The sequence below is a fragment of the Halichoerus grypus genome, chromosome 3 (assembly GCF_964656455.1).
Source record: "Halichoerus grypus chromosome 3, mHalGry1.hap1.1, whole genome shotgun sequence".
NCBI lineage: Eukaryota > Metazoa > Chordata > Mammalia > Carnivora > Phocidae > Halichoerus > Halichoerus grypus.
The window spans coordinates 34260515-34287717 of NC_135714.1; the positions used below are offsets into that span (position 1 = coordinate 34260515).

The 27203-nt window shown below is 41.2% G+C and overlaps 1 protein-coding gene across 8 annotated transcripts in view; it reads left to right on the top strand.

Annotated features, from left to right (window-relative positions):
- The window catches only part of LIMCH1 (LIM and calponin homology domains 1), a 318240-nt gene that overhangs the window by 285151 nt on the left and 5886 nt on the right, over positions 1-27203 (top strand). For 3 of the 8 annotated variants that reach the window (XM_036076942.2, XM_036076953.2, XM_036076958.2), the window contains 11 exons: positions 1936-2041; positions 6735-6775; positions 10594-10674; positions 13908-14000; positions 14862-14966; positions 16083-16210; positions 18012-18133; positions 18422-18545; positions 20866-20943; positions 22814-22922; positions 25039-25141. In XM_036076942.2, the coding sequence (XP_035932835.2) occupies positions 1936-2041; positions 6735-6775; positions 10594-10674; positions 13908-14000; positions 14862-14966; positions 16083-16210; positions 18012-18133; positions 18422-18545; positions 20866-20943; positions 22814-22922; positions 25039-25141 (1090 nt within the window). Of the gene's footprint in view, positions 1-1935; positions 2042-6734; positions 6776-10590; positions 10675-13907; positions 14001-14861; positions 14967-16082; positions 16211-18011; positions 18134-18421; positions 18546-20865; positions 20944-22813; positions 22923-25038; positions 25142-27203 lie in introns of all 8 variants that reach the window. The other 5 variants (XM_036076955.2, XM_036076961.2, XM_036076956.2 and 2 more) reach the window with 3 other exon arrangements.

Sequence of the window (27203 nt, forward strand, 5' to 3'; positions counted from 1 at the left end):
ATAGCCATTGTTTATTTATTATTCTTCCAAATGGACTTGTCCCCCAACTTAGATCTAAACTGAAAGGAAAACTATCATTGCTAGAAAGTATTTTTTTTAAAAAATGAAACAAAGCAAACACAATAACTAAAGAGCATTCATCTGCGTAGCTCATCTGTGTGGTCCATCTTTGGGCCACCAGTGTCATGTCAACCATACTATGGAAAAAATTGTTTTCAGGGGTTCTTTACTTTGTGTGTGTGTGGACCCTTTGGCATCTGGTAAACAGTATGCTCAAGATAATATTTTTAAAGCATAAAATACAGGAGATTACCATGTTTTCCTTGGTATCAAATGATATCAAGTATATACACCCCCTAAATTCTGTTCTGTGGACTCCAGGTTAAGAATCTCTACTAGTTGGTTGGCAAATGGAATAATGGTCTTAGAACCCAATGCTTTTCTTACACCATATGAATCCCTCCCCTCTTTTTTCCCTACTGTGGAGTTAGTTCTTAGAAAAAGAGAGAGGGGTGATCACTATTTTAACAGCTTTTGTTTTCTGACTTCACTTGAGAGTGTTACCTTTATCAAACAAAGTGCCCATGCACACAGGCTGATCTTTTTACATAATGGTGATTTTGAGCATTTCTGCTATTAACATTCACTTACAACTGAGCATTACCGAAACATTTTTGTCAGACTCAACTAAGGAGGAAATGGTATGGGGTTAAAATTTGGGTTAAAATGGTATGGGGTTGTCAACTTTAGTAAATCTAAGCTTTAGTTTTTGCTGCATGTTTAACGTTGAAGGTCATTTGGACATCCGGTTGACCTCTGTAATATGGAAGGAAGTGATTAACTCTATTTTCTTCAGGATTCCATTAGGGTTGAATGTATTATTCATAAATAAAAATAAAATTTTACCAAAAAGAAATTATAGACATTAAATCATCCTGAAAACCAAATCACAGATCAGCTTATGGTAAAACAAGCACTCTAATAGCCTCAATTGCCCTGTTGGCTATCAAATTAATCTGTTGGGAACATAGCCACCAGCCAGAGTGAATCTGAGAAAGCCCTGTAAGCAGCTGAAAGGACATGAACTGATACAACCACACCCCTCTTTCAGATCTCTGCTCAGAATCTACTGACTTATTTTAGACATCAGTTTGGTAATCTGGTCTTTCAGCAGTCATTTGATTGGAAGCAATAAATCAGAAGGAGGGTTGGCCATTCAGATTGGGGGAAAACAAAATAAAACTAAACAGCAATAACAAGAAAAAATCTATTTCTACAAAGCAAACATAAGAATTTTTAATGCCAAAATTTTGGAACTGTTTACCATAAGGACAAGTGGTCTAACATGCCTCAAAAATCTCCTGATGGCATCATTGCTATGACTCTAGTTGATAATAGTTATTTATAATGCTTCTTTGTCAATAGGCAAAATATATTGTCTTTAATGTGCTTCGTGTAAGTTTTTGGGAGGGCTCTGTAGTGTCTCGAGAATAATGTCCATTAGAAAGTGATATTATCTTAATATTCAGCACTTACATAGTAAGATCTTTTTTCTTTATCTTATGTGGAACATCTCACTTCCTAACATTACAAAATCAGTATTATGTCATATCAGGAAGGGAATATGTGATTGATCAATCAGAAAATGTGACAGAGTGATGTCCAATCCCAAAGATGGAATATTATCTTCTGGGTTTGGAGAAGAGTGATCATATATTTTTATGCTCCAGTTTGATTTCTCTGAAAAAGTTGGCCTCTGTATTAATGTAGAAGACACAAAGGGGTTTTGGGGAAAGGGCGAACATTTCCATTTAAAAGTTAAATATCTGGTTTGTTGACTTCTGTAATAGTCATGAGTCCTTTAATTTTTATTTCACCTGTGCATTTTTTAATGGACGATACTTGTAACATTTCTGTCTTTTGCCCATGATCCAGGTGGTAAAGCCCAAATCACCAGAACCAGAAGCAACCCTGACGTATCCATTTCTGGACAAAATGTCTGAAACCAACCAATTACATTTGCCAAACCTCTATTCTCAAGGTAAAAAGAAAGAAGTGTTTTATTTTAGCTCTATATGTTCTACTGGGCTCATCTATAGTAAAATTTTCTTTATTTCATTTTATCTATTTAATTCAAATTCAATTAATTAACATATAGTGTATTATTAGTTTCAGAGGTAGAGTTTAGTGATTCTTTCACTCATATGTGGAATTTAAGAAACAAAAAAGAGGAATCCTAAGGGAAAGGAGGGAAAAATAAGACAAAATCAGAGAGGGAGACAAACCAACTAAAATATTCTTTATTTTAAAGGAAGATTACGTCCTTTATGTTAACATCCCATTAGCCATGATGTTTGCAAGAGTCCATGGTGGCTGAATTAAATTACTTCAGAGTGGAAATCTGGGCTTGCATTCTCTATTTGGCCCAGCCAGGAACCCAGCGGCCAAAACTATTTTGCCAGCCAGGCACTGTATGCCCAATAGGGCCTCCAAAAGTGATACCTTACAATAATTTTATTGGCTCCAAAATGTTTTTTAAAATTACAAACTAAAAAATAGCTTTAATAAAAAGTTTATCATCCTAATATTATGTCAGCTTCATTAATTGTTAATTATCTCATCTTTATAAAATATTCATTTAATCTGACAATTTGACTTTTTAGAAGAAAATTAGATTTTATTACCTCATAATAATTCCAAGGTGTGCATGATTACTGAGAAATAATTTACAATCATAGATTAAACATGTTCTGCAAATTCCCCAGGAACCCCTTAGGCCATGTATAGGTTGTGAATTCACCCCTTTATTCTTTAAAAGTCCTATTTGAATACCTTTATCCTTTTTTTTTTTTTTAAGATTTTATTTATTTATTTGACAGAGAGAGAGAGACACAGCGAGAGGGAACACAAGCAGGGGGGGTGGGAGAGGGAGAAGCAGGCTTCCCACAGAGCAGGGAGCCTAATGCGGGGCTCGATCCCAGGACCCTGGGATCATGACCTGAGCCGAAGGCAGACGCTTAACGACTGAGCCACCCAGGTGCCCCTGAATGCCTTTATCCTTATGAGAAACTCAGGTGCCCACAAACACCAGAAAGAAATGGGGTGGGGAGTGTCCTGAGAATTCCATGATTATTCTTCCAAACAGATAGACCACCGGGCCTCATTGGTGTGAGTTCTCTCTACAGATATGAAAACAGCTAGAGTTTAGGAGGCAAGAACTGTGAGGTTTTTTGGTCTTTTTTTAATGTACTCTTTCCAGTACATTCTACAGATTTATCAGTTCAGGCAAAGAGAAGATGGTACAGACTCATTGTGGCTGGGGATTTATTTTTACTTTCCCGTTTTTTCAAGGATGGGCATCCATTTGGGACCACTATGGGCAGAAACTGGGTTGGCTTCCATTAGCCTTAGTTGATGGCTGAGAGCGAAGGTGGGCTCTATTTGAGTAACAGGAAGTCCTTGGGAAGGAATTAATTAGTACATACACTGATGATCATTAGTTTCTAAATGTGGAAACAAATTCAATACTGTCTTCAAAGCATTTGTTTTAATCTGTCAGCCCTACTGTCCTGTGGGGAATTGACAAAAATGAAGTCTCATAACTGGGTCAGTAATTGACCATATTTAGACAGATTTTAATCCTGCCCCCGTTTCTATCACTTTTTAATTGTGTGGATAAGTAATACAGAGAGGAAATAGATATTTTGAGCCATCTTAATTAGTTTTGTTGTCTCACACGTTTTGACATCCCGTTAACATGTTGCAAGGCATTTTGATTTGATAAAATGTGCTGTTAACAAAGGGACTTCCCATCATGCTTTATCGAAGTTGAGTGATAAAAAAATAAAATTTAGTAGCACTAGAGCATCTCGAAATTTAGTCTCCAAGAGAGAATTATATTTGCTGTACACCTGTTCTATGCTCTTGTCTGGTTCTGGGAAGCCGGGACGACAGCTGCAGGCTCTGGAGACAGAATGCTCAGGTTTGAATTCTTGCTCGTCTGGTTCTTAGCTGTGTGATCCTCCCCACCAAGCTCTCCTAATCTCTGATCATACCCTGTAAACTGTAAAAGGGAGATCATAGAACTACCAACCTCATAGGGGCATTGGAAGAATTAAATGGGATCAACCAAAAAGAGTGCTTAGCTCCACACCTGGCCCAGAATCAGCACTAATAAAATAATCTAGTAGTTTCAGAAGAGTAGCAGTTGGAGCAGAGTTACAGAAGCAAGATGCCAGGCAATACGAAGCTATTCTTAAATGCTTTTCTTAAAATAAGAGTGTATGTTGTAGAGATACAGCTCTAAGCAGTCATTTTCAAACAGGAGTATGGGCCAGGGTTCCCTGCGGGACTGGTTAAAACCCAGGTCTCTGGGCTCCCCTCCTACCTACAGTGTCTGAATAAGTCTGGGCTGGGGCCAGAGGATTTGCATTTCTAACAAGTTCCCAAAGGTGATGCTGATGCTGCAGATCCAGAGACCATACTCTGAAAACCACGGACGTAAATAAAGTAGGTGTTTAAGTTGTGCACCAAAGACACCGTCAGAGAGAGAAAAATAACAGGAAGACTTGTTTGGAGCGAGTAAGTTCCTATCGTCAAGAAGCAAAAGGCCTCTAATAAATGTAAACTTAAAAGACATAATTTGTCTTTAATTGGGAGGGGAGGGGGGAAATATAGGACTTTGCCCAGATATAAAAATTCAGTGGGAGTGGGAGGTCCAGGGTTCCAGGTACGGAATGAATGGGTCACAGGAATGAAGGACACAGCCCAGGGAATAGTCAATGGTATTGTGCTAGCGCTGGGGGTGACAGATGGTGGGCACACGCGTGGCGTGTGTCTGCGCTACAGCGGACCGTGCACAGTTGTCGGGTCACCGTGTTGTGCACCCGAGACTGATGTAACCTTGTACGTCAACTGTACTCCAATTGGAAAAGGTCAGGGGACCTGTAAGTGACTGGTCTGTGGTGACACATCAAGTCCAAAGAAGCTATACGGTTAGGATCAGGAATCTTGGAGACATAGCTACTCTTCCTTCCCCTAGACAATGATATCTCCCCCATGTTTATAAACATATGTTTATAGACTGATTATATAGGCTACCAAAGATCTGGTGGTGAGCCCTAATATTTCACAGATTTCCCTTAAACACACACACACACACACGCATACACACACACACAAGTAGTCTTTAAATACTCTGAAAACATTCATAAAATACATTTGAGGGTGACAGTTTTCCTTTTCTCAACTGTCTCCCAACAGTTCAAAGATATATTGGGGTTTCTGGAAAATATGTGCACATTTTAAAAACCAATGTTTTTATCCACCCCGAGCATGACGTCTGAGTGCACAGGACCCAGTTTAAGGATGCACATGCTTACCCTGAACTTGTGTCTGTTCAATGCCACTGAGCTACAGATCGGCATCGACACGTCCTTTTGTTACCCATATAGATCACTTCTGCCACAGACTTCCATACATAGGCTTTATAAAGAATATAAAATAATCATTGAATTCATCTCTGCTGTCTCTTATACTTTTCTAGTGTTCTCCAAAAGCAATGTAAACTGTGCATTTTGCTCTTGCAGAGCACATTATCCTATCATTTGAGATTTAACATTTTAACAATACCACCATTAAGTATGAGCCTATAAAATTTCACCTAACGCCAAGGAAGACAAGCAACAGCATGAACTGTCCCTTGTCAATTGGCTTTTGCCCACGTCGTCAGTTTTTGCATGTGTTTTATTGAGATATTTTGTACTTTAGATTCACTCCTTCTCAATTCTTATATCGACTACAGCCAAACCTCCTTTAGTGCTTGGGAGCATGGTTCCGCTCGGTTCTCAGCCCTGTTCTCACGGTTTTCTGTTTGTTCTGTTCTGCCATCTGATCTAGAGTCCCCTGGCCCTGCCAGCATCCTGCTGAGAGTTCAGAACTCTTGGCGACGTTCCCAGTTTTTCTCCCAGTCAGGTAAAATGCATCCTGGGTAGTTGTACTTCTTCTGTGCAAAAATCCGTGTTGGGGGCAGCCAATAATGTGTGGTATTTTTCTTCATTTCTGATTTCAGAAAAAAAATTTCTGACACACAGTTAGCAAAGAGCTAGTTCTTTGATAATAGCGCCACTTCTACTAAAATTGGAAGGAAATTCGTAGAAACTTTTGGAAGGAAATTTGTAGAATTTTTCTTTGATTTTAAAAATCTAAGGAAATACTATTCAGCTCTTTCTTTTTAAAAAAAAAAAAACAGACATGCAAAATCATTCTTTGTCCTCTTCTCTTTTTTTTAAACAAGGGTTAGAAGCATTTACCAGGAGTTGGTAATGGTTCTCTTGTTAACTGTGTCCCTCTCTTTACTTCCTGGATGATGTCTGGCCTCTCTCTGTGTGATGATTCTCCATGTCAGGCAGTGAGGGAACCGGGCCAGCAAGCGGCAAGGGAATGCAAGGGGCATTAAACACGAGCACCTACAGTTTTTGCTTCCTATAGTCTAGTCCCTGGTGCTAATTGTTGTGATCAATCCTACTACACTGGTCATAACTCCTTTCGGTGATGGGTACAAATTGCTTCAAGGGTCTGCTTTATTATGATTTCCTAATGCTCTTGGCTTACAAAAAAAAAAAAAAAATTGATCTGAGGCTGACATAGGACCCATGTTCCACTCAGAGGATCAGAGAAAAATACTGTTAGAAGCTGCTCACATTGTGATCTTATTTTTCTTTCTTTCTGTACAGTGGAGTCTCCGGGCAGTGAAAAGTCACCTGTAACTACACCTGTAAGTAGCTCATCTTAAGGAATAAGATCCTGCATTGAGTATGATTTTAATTTGTAAAGTATTTGATTTGCTGAAAGAGGATCCAGTCAAAAATGGGCTCTAAGTGACTGTAGAAGAATAATTAAAAGTCATGTGTAATGCTGTCAGGTGAAATTTGAAGAAAAACATGGATTATCGTTATGCAGAGTTGTGATCATGCCTGGAAACAAAATGGTAAGTGAGTCAGGAGAGTAAATCTAATGAAGGGGACAATAGGAATTAGTATTAAAACATGCAACTTCTCTAGGCATTCAAAATCATTTTTTTAACTGAGAACAGTGCTTCTACATGGTGTAGTGTTGGCGGGCAGGGCCCAGCCAGAACTCTCTGGGAGACCCAAGCTGTTCTTGTTGCACTCCTTCTCACAATCAATATATCCTGAATAACATTAACTGTACATTTAGTTTACAATTTTTAATTTTGATGATATCAAAAAAAGCATTTGCAAAAAGTAAACATCAACGCACATTGATGTTGTAGAAATGGCTTGCTGCTGAATTGTATGTAACACTCGCTGTAGACCTACTCTTCCCTAAACTGAGAGTTCCCAATGCTGGGCCTGTCACCCTTGTTCACCCTCTGAAATTCCCACTGGATTTGGAGCCCTCCTCTGTGGCACAATCAACTGTAGGATTCCCGTGAGCCCCCAAGTGTCGCCGCGTCACGGCCGTCGTACCTTCGATTCCAGATTGACTAACATATGACCCTGCAGATGTTGTATAACTTCTTAGAGCCTTTTCTTCCTTGATTGTGCAATGAGATGATAATCCCACTTGACAGGGGGGTGTGGGCTTTAATTGAAATAATTACATGAAGCGTCTAGTACTGTGGCTGATCCATGAATGAATCCTCCTCAGTGGCTAATCCAAAAGGCCCACCATAGCCAATACCAGTTCTTACCTACAGACAGATTGTGTCACTTTGAGAGTTCCTGAGTGCCTGTGCAGAATGGAGAAAGGGTCCCATAACCCTCAATATTTCCAGCCACTTTCCAGAACTAGCAACCATTTGTGCAGGCTCAGTATCTGGCCAGTACCCTGGGGATCTTGAGTCTCCTGGTAAGCTGAGTATAGCCATGTTGGGTGGGAACCCCCAGAAGGCTCCTGGGGCTGGTATCCATGGCACAGGTTGAAGAGTGTAACCTAACGTGTTGATTTCCATTTGAAGTTATGTGGGAGCAACAATGCCACACTCTTCTTACACCCCCCGGGCAGGGGCGGAGAGGAAGCGTGCCCTGAAGAGATACTTTCTTATCTCTGATTCACAGAAACCAGAACAAGAAAGAAGCAAATTACTGACCTAAGTGAATTCTCTGAGAATACCCACCCAAATTTGACATTCTTTCAATGATAAATAGCTCTTCATAGAATAGAAAAGTAAAAGAAATTTGAACACAAGAGAAGCTTGAAGAGGCAGTAAGCTTTGATTGTGCTGACCTCAGTAGACTCAGACTGTTTTCGGTCAGACTTGGAGTGGCCCAAAGCTAGAGTCAGAGTCTATGAAGGGGAGAGAAGGAGAGGCGTTACCCAGCATGAAGTGGTTCCATCCATTTATTCAACGAACATTTATTGAAGGCCTAAAAGTGCAAGGTTTTGGGATACTTAGGGGGATAAAGGGCCCTCTCTGCCCTTCAGGAAACCCTACGCCAAAGAAAGATACAGATTTGTAAACAGATAAGTTATAGAACAAAGTGGGTTAAATGCTCTCCATTCTTTCTCTAGCACCTTTTGTATTTCTTTTACAATAGCTATCACACTGTCTTCTGGTGTCACTTATATATTGGCCCCTCCCTCACACCCACCCTCTCCCCACACACTCAGTTGTAAGCTGCACAGGGCTGGGACCCTTTGCCGGCTGGTATCCCCATAGTAGTTGCTCAGCAAGTAGTCACCAAAGGAAGGAACGTGATCACTTTTCTTTCTTTTGTGTATCACGAAGTATCTTCCTCTTTATCTTACTCTGAAAATGCTCATTGTTTTTCTGCCTTCCTTTTAAACAAATATTCCCTATTTTCTGCTGTGCTCAGTCTCTCTACCCCACACTCCTCCCTTCTATTTGCTTACTCCTACTTATTCTTGCAGTTACTGCCTAGTGAAATCTGAAAATTAAATAATTCCTAATTGTTGCTCTTTTCTTCCTACTGGACTCCCTCTGGCTTTATTCATAACCACATCCTTTTTCCTAAAAGACAAAGAAGGGCCATGCCCTTGAGAGAGGTTCTGAACATTGTAACTGCTTCCCAGTTTTAGGAAAATGCCAAGTGGAGCCAACCTCTAACACCATTAATTCCAAATTTCTTATCTGGAATCCCATTTGGATGACATTTTATGGCCATCCAAGGGAACTTGGGAAATTTTGAATGATATACAATTAAATAGCTTTTCTCCTACATAACATGCCAGAGCCTTTAGTTTGCTCATGTGCGCTATGAATCCCAAGAGTGGCATACAGGAAATACGTTTCCCTACCCTATTTGCCCACCTTTCCTTGACTTTTTGTGGTCATCATCCTAACCATTTGCAGACACCACAGCAAGAACATCAATGGAGGCTCATATTTCATATGTCTAAATACATTAAAGTTATTAATATTTATATTGTTATAAATCAAGCAACACCCATGGCCTGGCCTGCATTCTTAGCCTGGAGACACTTCCCCGGGCTAGCCCAGCCTTGGTGCACCTAAATGGTAGCATGGATCTGTTGGGCGCAAGGCAGGGCCAAAGGTGAGCTGGCCCAAGTATCTTGGGCAGTAACTAGACCCATCTAAGCTTTGGACAGGACTGACCCTGTCCAGCTTCTCAGGCAGCCCGGGTAAATAGATTCTGCCTCCTCCCCACCCTGCCCCAGACTCTCCCCCTCCTCCCTAATGCCTCCACCCTCGTCTTGTTGCTTCTCTCAAGATTCCCAGGCAGTTCTAAATGCCTCCCCAAACCACCCCCACCGGAACAAAGGGAAGGGAAGAGGCGCCGTTACTGGGGAATGTGGTTTGCCTTGGCACCTACTCTGGGTGTCAGGAGAAGCCAAGTTTAAACACCACAGCCCCACCCCTTTGGGAGGTTTCCCAGAGACCAGCTGTGATTTCTCTTCCCCTGTGGACCTGCCCCATCTCGTATATTCTGTAACCTGGGTGCCCACTTCTCTCATTATTCCTGTTCATTCACTTGGTGCCAAACTCACAAAGACCTTCAAAAAAAAAAAAAAAGCCTTTGGGTTTGAATGTTGGTTACGTGGGCCCCAGGGCAGGGACTTCCTCGTGCCTGGATCACAGGTGATGCTGGTGAGCATTGGCGCGTTAAATAACCCACTTTAGAGACAGCTGATAGGGAAACGCAATAGCGGCATAAAAGCTTAGTTCTGTAGTGTGGCAAACACCACTTCTCACAAAAGGCAGCTCTGTTGAAATAAGCTTCCCCATGTGCTGGGACCAGTATCCATGTGCAGAATGAGTATCTCATGTTCAGAAGCGTGAATACATTGAAGAAATCACTTCTGAAAGAAAGGAAGCCAAAGCCTTCCCATTGCCAGTGGCTGATTACTTCCATGTTTTCATTAGCTCCAAAAAGGGTCACAGCATCATACCAGCGTCTTGGACGTCAACCAAAGAGGGATGAAGATTAAAAAGTGGTTTCCATTGACAAAGAGGGTCTTTCAGTGTGTAGGGGCTTCTGCTTCCGCACGTCAGTCTGAGTGCCGGTTTGTAAGCTGATTGCGTCCCTTGCCCTGGCCTGGCCTTGAGGACGTGGCTTAGCTCTGATCACGGTTTTATTTTCTAAGCAGTTTAAGTTCTGGGCATGGGACCCAGAAGAGGAGCGCCGGCGACAGGAAAAATGGCAACAGGAGCAGGAACGTTTGCTCCAGGTAGGACTGGGGTTACTGCTTTGTTTTTTCTATTAGATGCGGCTCTCTTAATTACTATTGTATTAGATAAATTTTTAGCACAGGAAATGCATGGAATTAGATTCTTCTCAGGAGCTGGTGAATCTAAGTCGGTCCATTTTGTGCCTTTACAACAAAGTGTCCTGTGTCTAATTCCTCTTGCCAGAGGTTACACTGATGAGCACAATGAAAAAGCATAAAGGAGGGCACTGGGCGTTATACACAACTGAGGAATTATTGAACTCTACATCTGAAACTAATGATGTACTATATGTTGGCTAATCGGATTTATATAAAAATAAAAAATAAATTAAAAAAAGAAAAAGTATTTCACTTAAAAAAAAAATATCCAAGTGGTCGCCTGGCTGGCTCAGTTGGTAGAGCATGTGACTCTTAATCTTGGGGTTGTGAGTTTGAGCCCCACGCTGGGTGTAGAGATTACTTAGAAGTAAATTCTTCAGGGGCGCCTGGGTGGCTCAGTTGGTTAAGCAGCTGCCTTCGGCTCAGGTCATGATCCCGGGGTCCTGGAATCGAGCCCCACATTGGGCTCCCTACTCAGTGGGAGTCTGCTTCTTCTTCTCCCTTTCCCCTCCACCCCCCACTCATGCCCTCTCTCTCAAATAAATAAAATCTGAAAAAATTAATAAATAAAATCTTTAAAAAAAACCCAAGTATTAGGGGCCAACCGGTCCATTTGTCACCTCCTTAGTGGCCAATCAAATTCCATTCCAAGTAGCAGTGGGAATGAATTATCAAAAAGGTATTTGATAGCATACATGTGAAATAAATTTGGCCTGGGTCTTGTTCCTTAAGTAGAAATGTTTGCTCCACCCTTGAGTAAAGGCTGCTAATTTTTAATTCTAGAAAAGTTCTGGGAGTAAATGTATCATGCTCCTACTTGTTTCAAGCCAGTTTTGTAGAGTAACAGGGCTTCAAAAAGTAACCTAGTAACCTTAGAAACTAACCTGAGTACTTGGGTGTGCCAAGAACTGGCATATTTTTTGGTACTTGACATATCTAGTCTAATTTAATCCTCATAAAACTCTTCAAAGTATGTCTTATTAGCCCCATCTTGCAACTGAAGAAACTAAGCTTCAAAGGAATTATCTTAACTGCTCAAGGTCACACAGTGAACAGTTGTTGAGCCTGATTTCAAGTCCAAATCTGTATGACATTAAAACTCATGTTCTCTCCACTATATTCCCAATAGTACTGATTTTTACTAAAAGATTATAAAGGAGAAAAATGTTAAGTCTCATTAATTTTGATGACTTTACACTGCTGTATTTTACTTTTTTTTTTTCCTTATCTTTTTGCTCTGACCCTCTTGGCTTAATTCCCAGGGGCTGGGAGCAGGGGGCAGTTCAGGTAACTAATTGTCGTGTGGCTTTAGGCCTGCCAGTTAAGCTTAACACTTTTCACAATTGCACAGGGGTAAATCTTCAACCACAAATTGCACAGGGATAAATACCAACCAGATTCAGCAAAGTCCCACAGCTTTTGGGACTTTTGGGTCCATTGGGAGACCCCAGACCAGCCCTGGCCACCTGCTAGTCCCTTGAAAACCAGATGCCTGTTCCCCAGCTACGTGGTGAACAGCTCAGAGTCAGAGAGTCTGCAGAGTAAGAAGATAAGCAAGTGTGCTTCCCATGGCGGCGCCCTGTCAGTTACACTCTGAAAGGTGACCTCAGTTGCAGATGCAGACAGATGTATTTTTGTCCTACTGAATTGTTACCCGGGGTGGCACGGCAGGGTTGTGGGCTCTGGGGCAAGGCATATGTGCGAGTTTGTTGGTGTGTGCAGGTGTGTGTATTGGGTATGCATGTATGTATGCTGCCCACCAACGTGTGTGTTGGTGTGCACACGTGTACCGAGGTGTGTGTGTGTGTGTGTGTGTGTGTGTGTGTGTGTGGTACAGACGTACAGCGTCTTTCATTCCCTGCATCACCTCCGTTCATCCTCCTGGGGAGGGGAACCCGGGGAGGGGTTTTCCTAGAACCAAGAAACTGAAGCTTTGCTTGTTTTGTTAAGTTTTAGAGTCTGTTTCCTCTATTCTGAAAGGCCCCTGAAGTCCCTCTCAGAAACTTTATAAGATTAGGTTTTGAGAACAAAATTTTTACCTGGAGTTACAAGCCCACCGTGAGTTGACCAATGATGGTTTTTCTAGAGCATTCATGAGAACATCAGGCTCCAGATAATCCCAGTAAAGCCCTTTTGCTCCTCAGATAATGACATAACAGGTAATACCTGGAGGAGACAGTGCCTCCCCCAGGAGGATAAAAGACTTGTTTTAGCCTCAGAGAGAAGATTGACAATAATTAGACGAAAACATTTGACTGTGTGTGGTACACTTCAGTGATGTCTCTGTCCTGTCGGGGACACCATTCCCAAGGCATCCAGGGTGTCCGCTCTCATTTCAAGCATTAATCTTAATCTCTATTTAACCATTTCTTCTAGTCAGCTGTCCAAGGGACTCCAGTCACATTTTTAAAGCCATCCTTATTCAGAGTATTTTTTTTTTCTCCAGAAGTGGTGACTAGCGCTGTACTGTTTCTGAAAATAGGGCTGGCAGTTCTGATATTGAAGCCTTCTAATGGGCTGTTTAAAAGCTACTCTTAATTCAGAAGTTACTGAAACCTGGGAAGATTCCATTTTGGTAGAATGGCTACAAGCAAAGAGTAATTCAGCTACTCAGCTAATTATCATCTTGTCTACTCCGGACCTTTATGCATTGTCTGTCTTGTATACCTACAAGTTTTTGTTTTTTTGTTGTTTTGTCTTTTATCAAACTCTCTCAGTAGCCACATATTTCTATTAGTGAAACGGCAAAACTCATCTCTGAAGGGCCCAGCAGAAACAAACCATTGGTTTAGCCTGCTGTCCCAGGACAAAAGCCAAGTTACGGAAGATCTTAGAATCTTTCAGTCTGTCTTTTGTCTTTCCATAAGCAAATGTCTACTCATATATTTGAGAACAAATCTATAACACACCAACAACAGAAAAGAGTGTTCTCTGGTAAGATTGTTATGTTCCTAATATGTTGGAGTGCCACGAAATACCATTCCCCTTTTGTTGCATGAATAGATCAGACTCAGAATGTTGCAACATGAAGATAGTCTTGCGATATATTGTATATGGTGGTTTAGAGGGCGGAAGTGTCCTAGTGGCGTATGCAATGGTCAGTTCAGGAACTATCTGTGGAAATTCTGTAACAGGAGAGATACCAGAAGGAACAGAACAAGCTGAAAGAAGAGTGGGAAAAGGCCCAGAAGGAGGTGGAAGAGGAGGAACGCAGATACTATGAGGAGGTAGGAAATTCCCAAGAAGGAATTTGACTTGTGGTTTTGATTTCTCAAAGTTTATCGGCGCTTTTTTTTGTCTGTGGTGAATGTATGCACGTGGCTGTGTCTCATTCTCCTTACTCACATCAGAGCCCTGTCAACTTCTTCGAAGAGTCATATCCTATAGGATCTAAAAGACCACAATTCCCCCAAATTTAGTTTGTGGTAAGGGCATGTTGAGTCATGGTCAAGGAAGACAATATAATTTTATCTGTTCTCTAGTCAGAGCGTCAGATTCTTGATTTACCTTAGATGACACGAAAGTATCTATTTGTGTGTTTGCTTGAGGAAAGCATGTTTGGTAGTAGTGAATTAATTTTGTGAGTATAATTTTGATATTGAGGCTAAGTGAATCCTTACTGACTACATTCACTATATGGTACTAAAGAGACTTGGAGGGAGGAGAATTTGGTTTTGTTTGTCTCATTTTTTTAGATGAACAAACTAGACCACATTAGAGAATTGGAAGGGAGCTACATTTAATGTGTATTATCTAAAATTTGTTTATGATGAATTTTGTTGTGAATTTATCTTCAGTAATTTTTGTGCATAATCTGATCCTTAAAAGCATTTCTAATTAGGCTTCTTGAATCAGACTAAGTAATTTGTTTTTCCAAATTAAATGCTAATTTCTAAATCATTGTCCATAGAAAGTGTTATCTGATTTATATGCTTTTAGAAAATAAGACCCCTTTTTTTTAATGCCCTGCTTGTTTGCACATAATCCGATTTTTTTTTTAAGTTCCTTAATGAAATTTTTCTCTTGACAAATGTGATTTTATTTTCTTTTCTTTTTTCCCTTTCATTAATTACTGTCCTTCCCTTTAGGAGCGCAAAATAATTGAAGACACTGTGGTTCCATTTACTCTTTCTTCAAGTTCTGCAGACCAGCTGTCTACATCCTCCTCTGTGACTGAAGGCAGTGGGAAAATGGTGAGACCATAGATTAAAAGCAATTTGTGAAATAAATAAACCTAAATAGAAGTATAAAACAATAAAGCCAAGTTTTCCACCAGTTTAAATGCAGGACTGACTATTTCCCTAGAATCACATCAGCTACCATGTGGCCATTGTACGCCATGGTGCTGTCACTGTCATGGTCAGACTCAGTCATTTCCTGGGAGCGGGGGGCAGTGAAATCATTACTGGGACCAGATCTGCTCCCACAGGCTGGCAACCAAAGTCTCTCTGCACTGGCTGGAGAGATCCTGATTGGTGGAGCCATTTGCTGGAATGTCCCTCTGACTGCTCATCATTCACTCATTCAACAGACATGCATCCCTCTCCTCCACACCATACGTTCCTTTGCACTGGATGGTAGCCAACTGTGTACCCCCCACTGGCCTCCGTGAAAGTTGCTTCTAACCCACTCTTAAAATTCCACATGAAATTTACATGTGTCCTCAAGGGCTGGAGAGAGCACAGAAAGGGTGGTCTACCTCCACATCCCCCAAGTAAGGTTGTGGATCTACCGAACAAAAGACACACCAAGACTTGAATAGTCTGTAATCTTCATTTAAAAAAAAAAAAAAAAAAAAAAAAAGATGGGCCCATGACAGCCATTTCTCCTAACTGAACAGTCCTATGATTTTGTTTTATTTTGAAAGGTGGATTTTCTGACCAATTCTCTTTCATGATAACTTTCAAAAGAGATCCAGATTACACATTTATTTCAAATCATTGGAAACCAGTTACTATTCAGTTAATTTGGACAATTGTTCTTTAAATTGTAGGCAATGGGATTGGAAAAAAATGTTTCAAATATCCCATGGCCAGAGATGAGTGTTGTCCAGTGTGTTTAAAAATTATATTCAGGGGTGCCTAGATGGCTCAGTCAGTTAAGCTTCCGACTCTTGGTTTCTGCTTAGGTCATGATCTCATGGGTCATGGGATCAAGCCCCGAGTTGTGCTCTTTGCTCAGCAGGGAGTCTGCTTGAGATTCTCTCCCTCCCTCTGCCCCACCCCCACATGCACATGTGTGAGCCCATGTGCATTCCCTCTCTCTCAATAAATAAATAATAATAATATTATCCTTGTTTTCTCAATCAGAATAAGATGGACTTGGAAAACTGTCAAGAGGGAGAACAAGAGACAAGACAGAAGAAACCACTCCAAGGGGACAACAATGATTTATTGCTTAAGCCTCGGGAAAATCATCCACCAGAAGAAATGGGCAGGTATGAACTATATCAGGCTATCCTTCTAAATGTGCAAAGCCAGACTCTGCCTGTTCGCTCCGCAGAAAGAGTAACCATTTCTAATGCAAATCATATTCAGCTTTGAAATTATCATTCCAGTAATACATTACGTATTGCTTAAACACACTCCAATAGCTCTGAAGTCAGTCTTTATGCTATTGAATACAAATAGCCTTATTTTTAAATAGGTGAAATCTTTTTTAAGTAAGGGGAGATAGTATATATCATCACAGGAGCACGTTGTCACTTCAAAGCCCCAAATCTAGCTATCATTCACCTGAAATGGTTAATGTGTCTGCAGGGATAGAGGTTGAAATGAGGTCCTAGGATCCTACCCATGGTGGGTTCACTGTGGACCTGGACTTTATCATCAGTATCCTCTGAGCTGTGAGAAGCCACATTTACTCTGGGTGACAATATAAAGGATAACTAACAAATGATTGGTTGTGGATAATTATCCCACCCCATGGGTTCCACTATATTCCATGGGAGATCCAAACGGGGTACCCAGAAACCCCTGGATCATTCAGAGCTAGCTCAAACTGGAGTAGAGTCTGGTTGTAGCTATGGGGAGTAGTGGGTTTATTGATGCCACCCTGAGCCTAACCTAGGAAGAACCCCCAGAATCCCAGGAGGCTGGCAGTACCCTGCCACCAGCAAGTTCTTTATGAGATAGATGTTTGCTCCTGGGGCTCTGAGTTACCACAGAGATATTGGCAAGTGTGCAAGCATGTGCACACATGCACATACACAAGTGTGCAGAGATACACACGTGTATGTGCACACACTGCATCCTCAGAGAGACCCAAAGACATGAGAGGTTAAGTGTCATTTTCAAAGACTGTCCAATTTGAAAGTTTGGCTGGGGGGCGCCTGGGTGGCTCAGTCGGTTAAGCATCTGCCTTCGGCTCAGGTCATGATCCTGGGGTCCTGGGATCGAGCCCCGTATCAGGCTCCCTGCTCAGCAAGGAGCCTGCTTCTCCTTCTCCCTCTGTCTGCAGCTCCCCCTGCTTGTGTTCTCTCTCTCTCTCTCTCAAATAAATAAATAAAATATTTTTAAAAAAAAAGAAAGAAAAGAAAGTTTGGCTGGGAGCTGAGCCCTTCTGGTAGGATCTGCTCTGAGAATTCTCCCATTTCCATCAACCAGAAGACTGGGTGAATTGGAGACACAGGAGCTTCGGGCCCGTGTCCAGAGTCTGCAGAGCCTTAGGAATAGCACATCTGTTTTCAGTTTCATGAAACAAAAGCCACTAGTCAGGAATATTTGAATGATGCTGCTCAGCATTACACATGAATTTTCTCTGCTTCTCCAGACAGTCCCTGTTATCTCCAGAATCTTTGTTTCCCCAAAAACATTTTTAAACTTCCTCCATCTCCTTCCTTTGCACACAGAAGCTACTGTGAGGCCGGTGAATTCTCATGGGCTGCCCAAATCCTGTGTGGCCCAAGTGATTTCTACAATAAGTCCTCTCTTATAAAAATCTGGGAGATTCCAGTTAGCTCTGGCATGCCTTGAAATGGTTAGAATGAAGAGCTTTATGGCCAGGGAGGTGGTGAAGATGTCAGAAATGATGGTTTCTCAAACTTATTAAATTGATGGATAATGAAAATGTGTAGGATTTTCCAGCACTTTAAATCTGGTTTAAAATGAAAACAATAAACATTTAGTTAGTCCCATTTCTTTTTTCATATTGTAACTGGGTATTTCTATGCCCTAAGGGATAGGATAAGTTCAGTTGCTTTCATCTCTGTTCTGAAATATACTTGTTTATCTCAACAGCCTAACTCAAGGGGCCTTGGCTCATTCTAAGAATCCCGTATCAAAAGGAGTCCATCAGGACCATCAGCTGGATACAGAAATTGGGGCCCTACACCGTGGGATGAACTCACAGCTAGCTCAGGGTAAGAATGGCTGTTTAAACCCAATAATTAAATTATTATAAGAGCCCCCCCCCCAACACACATGGTTCAGACAGGTGTGAGTTCTACTGGCTGCAAGCTTCTCTTGTAGCTTATGCTAAGCAGCACAGCGAAGAGATTCCCACCACTGTGGGCCCACAGTCTGTATGAACTCACGGTGGACCCCAGTGGGCTTTAGGGCTTTCAAGAAAGATGACCTACAAAGCACTAGGGTGAATGCTTAGCTACTGAACGCTAAGTTTATGTTCTTTATGCTTTCCTTTGCCTCAGATCCATCCCAGAATCAGCAGGTATCGAACCCATTGATGCACATTTTAGAAGATGTGAAGCCAAAAACCCTCCCTTTGGATAAAAGCATTAACCATCAGATCGAGTCTCCGAGTGAAAGACGGAAGTGAGTAGCCAGATAAGATGCATGTGGAATTCCTTTGTTTTTTAAAATTTATTGACTAAGAATGGGGGAAAAAGACTGTGAGATGGCAAGATGTCAGCAGTCTTTTTGTGCTTCTCTCCACTGACTCTGAGTGATTAGATAATAAGTATTTATGGATGTTTGAGACAGTCTTCCTGGCAAATAAATATGCACTCTGATTTTTACCAATTTGTAAGAGCAAAGTAATGTTTTTAACCTACAAATCTAAACATTTGGGAAGAATTTGCAGGCCTGTTGTATAAGTGATTTATTTAAGTGAATTAAATTGTCTCAGAGCCTGTTGACAAATTTTCTTTCAAGGAAAAAAATGTTTTTTCTCTCATTTACATGCTCTCCCATGAAGTAACTACCCCAGGCTGTATTCTCGTTTTATAAAAACCGTATTATTTTACAGTTAGAATAGTTCCTATCATTTTTGAAGTCTTTCAATATATAATAGGCACTGTGTTGAAGGGTTTACATATCTCTCCCCTTTTTATATACATTAATTCACTGAACTCTTCCAGTAACTTTACTGGGTCTTTTTTCCATTTTAGAGCTGAGGACATTGAGGATCAGGGAAATTAAATAACTTATCCAAAGTACTTGACTGGATAAGTGGTGGAGGAAGTCAAAATGAACCCTAGTTCCACAATAAGATCATATTTGGGCCAGAGGTTCCTTGTAATCAGTTTTAAAATATGTAACATTCATGATGCATTAACCAATCATTCTACCTAGAGCCAGACGACCTGGATTTAAACTTTGACTCTGCCACTTGCCTGCATAGGACTTTGAGCAAGTTACTTAATCTTTCTCTGCCTCAGTTTCCTCATGTGTAATATTAGTACCTACCTCATAGGGTTTTGTGCCTGGCAAATGATAGGTGCTATATATGTTGGTGGTGGTGCTGATAATGCCAAATGATGGTGATGATAATGATGGTGATGATGATGATGGTGATGATGGTGGTGGTGGTGATGATGATGGTGGTGGTGGTGATGATGGTGATGGTGGTGATGGTGGTGGTGATGGTGGTGGTGATGATGATGGTGATGGTGGTGGTGATGGTGGTGGTGATGATGGGGTGATGGTGGTGGTGATGGTGATGGTGGTGATGATGGTTATGATGGTGATGGTGATGGTGGTGATGATGGTTATGGTGGTGGTGACGGTGGTGGTGATGGTGGTGATGGTGATGGTGGTGGTGATGGTGGTGGTGATGGTGGTGGTGGTGACATCTTTTTACCTTATTTATTATGTTACACTTTTTTTCTCAATATAGTGTTTGAACCATTTCCCCTTTTCTCTTATGTGTATCCTATTTTATTACTATCTGTCCGGATGACACTCAAAATCAATAGAAGATAAAATCACCTAGAAGTAATCATTGTTGTTGATTACTGCTCTGATTTTCAACCTTTTTTAAGGCAATGTACTTATACTTTAGGGTATTACATGAAAAGCTGATACTCCGGAGGAGACAAGCTCTGCCTGAGGAGGGAAGTTGGAGTGGGCAGGGGCTCAGGGAGTTTTTCTGAAAGCAGTTCCAAGACAGATGGACTGGTGCTCTGTTCACTTCTGTGTTGGCATTTCTCTTTTCCTCCGTCTTTTCTGTGTTCTGTCCCTTTCTTCACAAAGGAAATGAACTCTTAAAAGCAAGAGCCCAGACAAGGCTCATGTGCCACCACAGAGCAAGGCTTAATTGTAGGCAAAGCTCATGTGGACACGAAGAGCACCTGTCAAACCATTGCGGTAGCTTCTAGCTGGGGACCATTCTGCTGTGTGGATGTTCATGACCTAGCAGTTATTACATGTTTTGAACATTACCCCTAATCACATGTACCCATGATGAACTTATTGGTAGGGGAGAAGCCACCTCGCTAAAAAAATACCTCCAGTAAAGCTCTGCCCTTTAGCTCCTTTAAGAGCTTTTGCCTATATCCCTACTCATCTCTCCCCTCCCACCCAGTCCAGGATTTTTATATCTAACCCAGCATGCAGTGTTAACTAGCAAAGTACCTGGCAAAAAAATAAAGATTAGAAAGATATTTTGTCTTTCCTGTCCACCCGTGCCAGCCTGCTTTTGATATTATGCAGCCGATGCGTGTACGGTCTTTGCTAGCTGGAATGACTGTTTTTGTTCTTCATTAAAAAATCACCACGAGGGCACTGTGTTGTTTCTTACTTGGTTGTCAAGGGAGTGTTTTTGTTTTGTTTTGTTTTGTTTTAATTCAAAATGTCTCTTCTTGTGGGATGGGCTTCTCTTCTCATAATTTTTGGCTCCTTTACCGTGTTACAGGAAAAGCCCTCGAGAGAATTTCCAGGCTGGGCACTTGTCCCCATGTTCTCCCACCCCTCCTGGCCAATCACCAAACAGGTACAAGAGGTTAAAAAGCCTTTCTGAGGCTGCTTGGTTTCACCTAGCACCTGCTGAGCATGATTTCAACCCAATGAGTGCTTCCCAGATGATTCTGAGAGATTTGTTCATCTACCTCTATTCCTACACACACACACACACACACACACACACACACACACACACACACACACACACACACACACACACACACACACACACGAGGAAAGAACACATCCCCCATCTGCCTGCAGATTTTCTCAGCCCGTGATAGAAAAAGCCAAGTGTATGATGTTGGCACGGCTGTGACCATGGGGCTTTAATTACATTGTGCAGAACCCAGAATCTAATAATAAAATCCACCAGACAATTGCTGGGCTCCTCAGCCGGCGCCTTTCCCTCCAAGTTCGCCCGGGCCTTCTGGGCAGGGTCTGCTGATGGCTCTTACAGGGAACCAGGCGGGGGCTAGCAATGAAACTTCATCCTTCCCTTTCCCCCACTCAAGCTCTGTTACGATTGCTTCTGGACATTAATCGGGCCCCATGATATTCTTAAAAGCTGCCTGAGTTCCCATTCACTGGAGAGACAAATGTAGTGGGAACTCAGAGGTTTTCTTTGATTTAGAAATTTCATTTTACTACCGGATAAGAGGGAAATCTTAATAAATAGAGTTTGCTCGGAGCAACTCTTCCTCTTTTCTCTTGTCTTCCTTTCTGTTTCTTCAGTTCATCTGTACTCTGTTGGCTTTTGAATAAAATTGCATGTTTTAAAATTTCTTGTGTAATTCCAAGAGCTTTCCAGACAGTAGGCATCACTGTGATCTGATCTCAGTTGTGGGAAAGCTGCCTTAGAGGAGGCCATCTAGTGCTCTCACCCAGTGTCAGTCTTTGGGGTCTGGTTCTAGTCCGGTGGTAGGCCCTGTGGTAGGGGCTGCAGGGGGACAGAGATGGGGGAGATGCAGCCCGTGCCCTCCAGGAGCTTCCAACTCAGAGAGATGGCAAGTGCCCAGATTATGGAGCCCCAGAGTGTTTGCATTAGAAGGGGTGGTAGGTAGAGACCATCTAATCCAATTCTCTCGTTTTAAAAGTGAAAGGAAAACCCAAAGTGCGTTCCTTACACCCGATCATAGAACTTGGTGACAGAGCAGGGAGTGGGTCCCAAGTCTGCCTGGTACCTACTGGGCTGTATGACAATTGCCTCTATTTTTAAACAACAACAACAACAATTTTTTCTTTTTCTTTTTTTTTTTTAAGATTTTATTTATTTACTTGAGAGAGAGAGCACAGAGAGAGAGGGAGAAGCAGGCTTCCCGCTGAGCAGGGAGCCCGATGAGGGATTCGATCCCAGAACCCTGGGATCATGACCTAAGCCGAAGGCAGACGCTTAACCAACTGAGCCACCCAGGCGCCCCACAACAATTTTTTCCTAATAAGTAAAAAGAAATGCCCTAGTGGGCCAATGAGCCAATGATAGAAAATCTTAAAGTAACATTGGAACCTTAGTAAAGCTAAATTGGATTATCTTTTAGGACTTAAGAAAACGTTTAAGTACATGGAGCCTTTTCAAGGCATTTAATCACTGTGGTTGAGTAGACACAACATAGACTTCCTATAACAGATAACTGCAACACACAAACACACACACACCCCCCCCCACAAATTCCATGCCACGACGGAGGCCTATTGTATTTAGTCTAGCAGTTTGCTTGCAACTTGTATCTGATGCTTAATTCCTGCTCATTATCAGTTCAGCAATTGCCATTGCACTCATGATATAAACATTTTTAAAATCCATCGTTGTGTTTTTGTTTTTTGCATGAGGCTACATGTTAGTGCATTTCACCAACTATTCTAAATGGACATTCTATTACCACGTATATTTTGAAACCCAGGTCCATCAGTGGGAAGAAGCTGTGCTCGTCCTGTGGGCTCCCTCTGGGCAAAGGAGCTGCCATGATCATTGAGACCCTCCATCTCTACTTCCACATCCAGTGCTTTAGGGTACGTACGCACCACTCTCCTCTCCGAGTGATGTCTTCTGGCATCTTCTAGCATCGTTCTGTGCTGAGAAATTCCCTCGCGGAAATCCTGACGGCCTTTGCTCGTGAGGGCAGCCCCTCTAGGTTGTACACAAGTGTTCACAGAGCCCATCCTTCAGGATGATACTCTCCTCTCACACGTCCCTCTGGGACGTCAGGTTAGAAGAAGCAAAACGGATTTGTGCTGTGCGTCTGGGGTGCAGCATCTTTGCCGCTTCTGACACTCTTGTGACTTCACATCAAAGGTTTTTGTCTTTGAATGGAAGATTTTCTGTCAGCAGTGAATAGCTAGTTGCCTAACTGCAGGTCTCCAGATGAATATGTGCGTAATCACGGACTGAGTATCACTCCCTCTGGGAAGCTGCCCTGTCCCCCAGACCAAGTCAGTTGCCTTTACAGTCCTTAGAGAGCCTTTCCTGGTCCTTACTGCTCGCTTGTTTCATTGTTTAATTATCATCTCCTCGAATACACCGTCACCTCCATAAGGGCGGGGGCCATATCTGTCTGGCTCACCGTGATTTCCTCTGAACCTAGCAGGGATGGTGTCAGTCGTTTTCGATGAATGAATTGACCAATACACTGAAAATGAGGAGGCCTAGGTCCTAGTCCCACATCTCCTGCTAATAAGGTGTGAACCACTTCTAGCTCATTTATTATAAAATTTACAAGTTGGACTATATCGGCATTTCTTTTTTTTTTTTTTTCACTCATGGACACAATTCAAGTTAATATCTCATGTTGAAGCTAAACCCTCGAACTCTGAGTAAGAGTCATTTCTTTCTCTTCATCAAGCTAACGTGCTTTCTTTTCCCCTCTCGAATTTTGTTCGGTTTCTTTGTCGGTAGGTTCTTCAGCTATCAAGTAAACTTGCATGGTTTTAAAATAACTCCCACTTTACCTATAAGCTAAGAGAAAGTGAGTGAAGCCTCAAAATTATTAATGTAATATCAATAATTACTGGAAAGCAAAACTTACCATGGGCAAAACACAATATGGATACTTAATTAGACTCAACTTATCAATATTCTCATTGTAAAATGAAGCTAGATAATGCATATGCTAAATTGTCTAGGAGTGTTTTGAGGCTCAAAGAATATACTTTTTAAAATGTCCTGGCAATTCCAAGATAATGTGTTCCAACACCACAGTTTGTTCTCAGAGAATTTCCCCGAATGTGAAATAGTCCAGATGGCAAAGATTCTTTGCAGTTTCTCAAGGGAGAGAAGACTTGCCTTCTTAGCTATCAAAGCCTTTATTCTCGCTAATGATTCACTTCCTAGAGCTGATCTGACACTTTAAGGCACATCACCTCTTAGATTTATCCCCTACCCTGGAAGTCAGTGGAGCTTATAACATAATTTGGATGAAGCCTTCCTCTACCCCCGGGTGACCCCAGAGCATGAATCTGGGGCTGGCCCTCTTCTCCTGAGCTGGGTCCTAACCCTCCCCCACTACCCAAAAGGCTGGCTTCTGAACCAACCTCCATTGCCACCTTCTCTGTTCCAGCCAATGCCTCCTTCTGCACGCAGGCTGACTTTGCTGCAAGGCGTTTTATTCCCAGTGGGTTTGTACCACTGGGTGTTACCGCTTTCAATGTGGAAATGTAAGGTGGAATAGCTATTTCCTAGTAATTCTGATCTGGTAGAACTCGCCAGCAATTCTGGAAAGCATTTAAAGATTATTCACAAACAAGTGTCAATTGATAATCCGTTGGCTGTGTGTTTCTTTAAAACCATGAGGACGTCATCTGTTTCAAACGGTTGTTCCATCTTGATTGAGATGTTTCATCTTGATTTGGGATCAACCTGACACCACCTACCAGCTTTACAACACTGGACAAGTCTGTGAGCCTCTGAACCAGTGTCCTTCCCTGTAAAATGCAAGGAGTTGGGATAAAATGCTAAAAGTGTATCATTGCTGTGAGTCAGCTCTTGGTACAGCATCTAACACGTAGTAGGTGCTCAACAAATGTGGAGGTTGTAGAAATGACCATTGCATATTTGTGTGAACCATAACTAAGCATTATAAAGAAATGCTTCCTTGTGCCCCTTATAACTTCTGTTCTTTCTGCCCTACAGTGTGGAATTTGTAAAGGACAGCTTGGAGATGCAGTGAGTGGGACGGATGTTAGGATTCGAAATGGTCTTCTAAACTGTAATGATTGCTACATGCGATCCAGAAGTAAGTACCGGGGGGCAGGGACAGGATACCTTGAGTTGAGTGGGTGTGATCACATGCCTTTTACAGGACCCAATTTAGAAATTCAACTATTCCTCCTCATTGATTGACACACCTACTCTGAGGGTAAGATTTATTAGAACTTGGGTAAAAGAAACAATAATGACATAACCCCTATTTACCACTTGTTTCTTACTGGAAGTTACTGTTACAGTGTGGCCAAATTCTTTTTATCCAGAAAATTATTTTTTATCCATTAATACACCAGGGAGGTAAAAACTGTAGACCAAGTTCGAGACGTTGCTTGAGATCACATAGAGATTTTGGTGAGATCGAAGGAAGATACAAGGTCTGTGAAACACTGTTCATTTGTGGAGGCATATCTTTAGAAGACCAGCACCACCTGGGATGGTTTAAGTGTGAAGAATGGCTCTCCAGTGTTCATCAAATCAAGCACCATGTCCTCAACATCCATAGGCCCTACAGTCAGGAGTTTCGTGACACGGTCTAGTTTTGTTCCCAACTAACTTGAGAGTTCCTTCAGAGCCAAGATGAGGGGTTCTACTTCTTTGTGAATCCCTGCCCCACACTCCTCCAAAATACCTTAGTACGTAAACAGAGCTTAACAAACCTGTGCTGCCCTGAAGCTCCTTTGAGCAGCCTGGGTCTCCTACCATAGAAGGTTGGTGTTGGTTTTGAGGGCACCAGGGGGCGCTGTTGCCCAGCGGCTGTTTAGAAAATCTGCAAATAGCTAGGGGCTCACCTCTGAATCCTCCCTCCATCCTAAGTACAGTCCTTCTGGTGGGGAGATTTCTAGCAAATTCATCAGTTAGAAATTCCTCATTTAAAAACAATGGAAGTGAAGAGATGGAGTTTGAAATTCAAGAATCTTTTATTATTTCTCAAAGTAAGTGAAGGAACATCTTTAGTCTTTCTCACATGGGTCTCTAAATCTGCAAGACTGAAGACTTGAAGAGTGAAATTGAAATTAAGTTATTTTATTGCTATAGATTTAGTCAATTCAGAGAAGCATATGCCTATTTTAATAAAATAATGGGAAATAAGAATTAGATCAAACCCGGGTGGTTTTGATCTATGACAAACATTTGACTTAAAGTCAAAACAGTTCCAACTTTGAGCTGCTGCCCTCAAAACTGAACTATTTATACCACATATTATATATATTATACTGATACTAATTTTATATAATATATAATATTGATATAGTATATAATATTGATATCAACTTTATGCTATGTATTATACATGTAAAATATGGTATAAATAGTAAAAAAAAAAAAAAGCTAAAATTAGCAACAAATAAAATAGTATACCATGTATGATCCATAAGTTATATATACATAAGTTATATATAATATATATACGTAAGTTGTATATACATAAGTTATATAATATACGTCTATAATATATATTAATTATATTTATTTAAACTGGATTTTTATTTATTTTTATACATTACAATGGAAAACTAAGCCCTTTTCTCCCAGATTACAAAGTGATTTTAACTCTCATCTTGTACAAATTACACTTTTTCTCAACCTCAGTGAATCAGATGAATGTGAATCATGGGACCAGAAGAGGGCGCTGTTAGGTTGAAGGACTGTAGAGACCGATTTGAAAAGTACTGGAAATCTGAATTTCTTTCATAATTTAAAGTGCTTGAAGGGTATCAGCAGAGAACAAACCTGAACCCACCTCTGGGTGACAGTGATCTGTTTTCATCCAGATTTTTATTTTAATTGAGAGAGTGGGTGATTCGTTGTCATTTCTTTTGGAAACTAGCTTTTTGGATCTAGGCCAGCAATTTTTCTCTTGTGTAAACAAATAAAAAGGGCCTTAACTGCTTTTAATTCCAAATCTAAAGACAAGAACCATGGAGTTATAATCATCTATAAGAGGTTATAAATTATAATAGCCTCATAATATAAAAAACAAAGTGATTTGGAGGTAGACTAAAATGATTTTATTTTATATAAAATATTTTACTAGGTTTTTTTTTTTGGATACTAAGAAGAAAGCAAGAAGGCTTATTACTTCTCTGCTT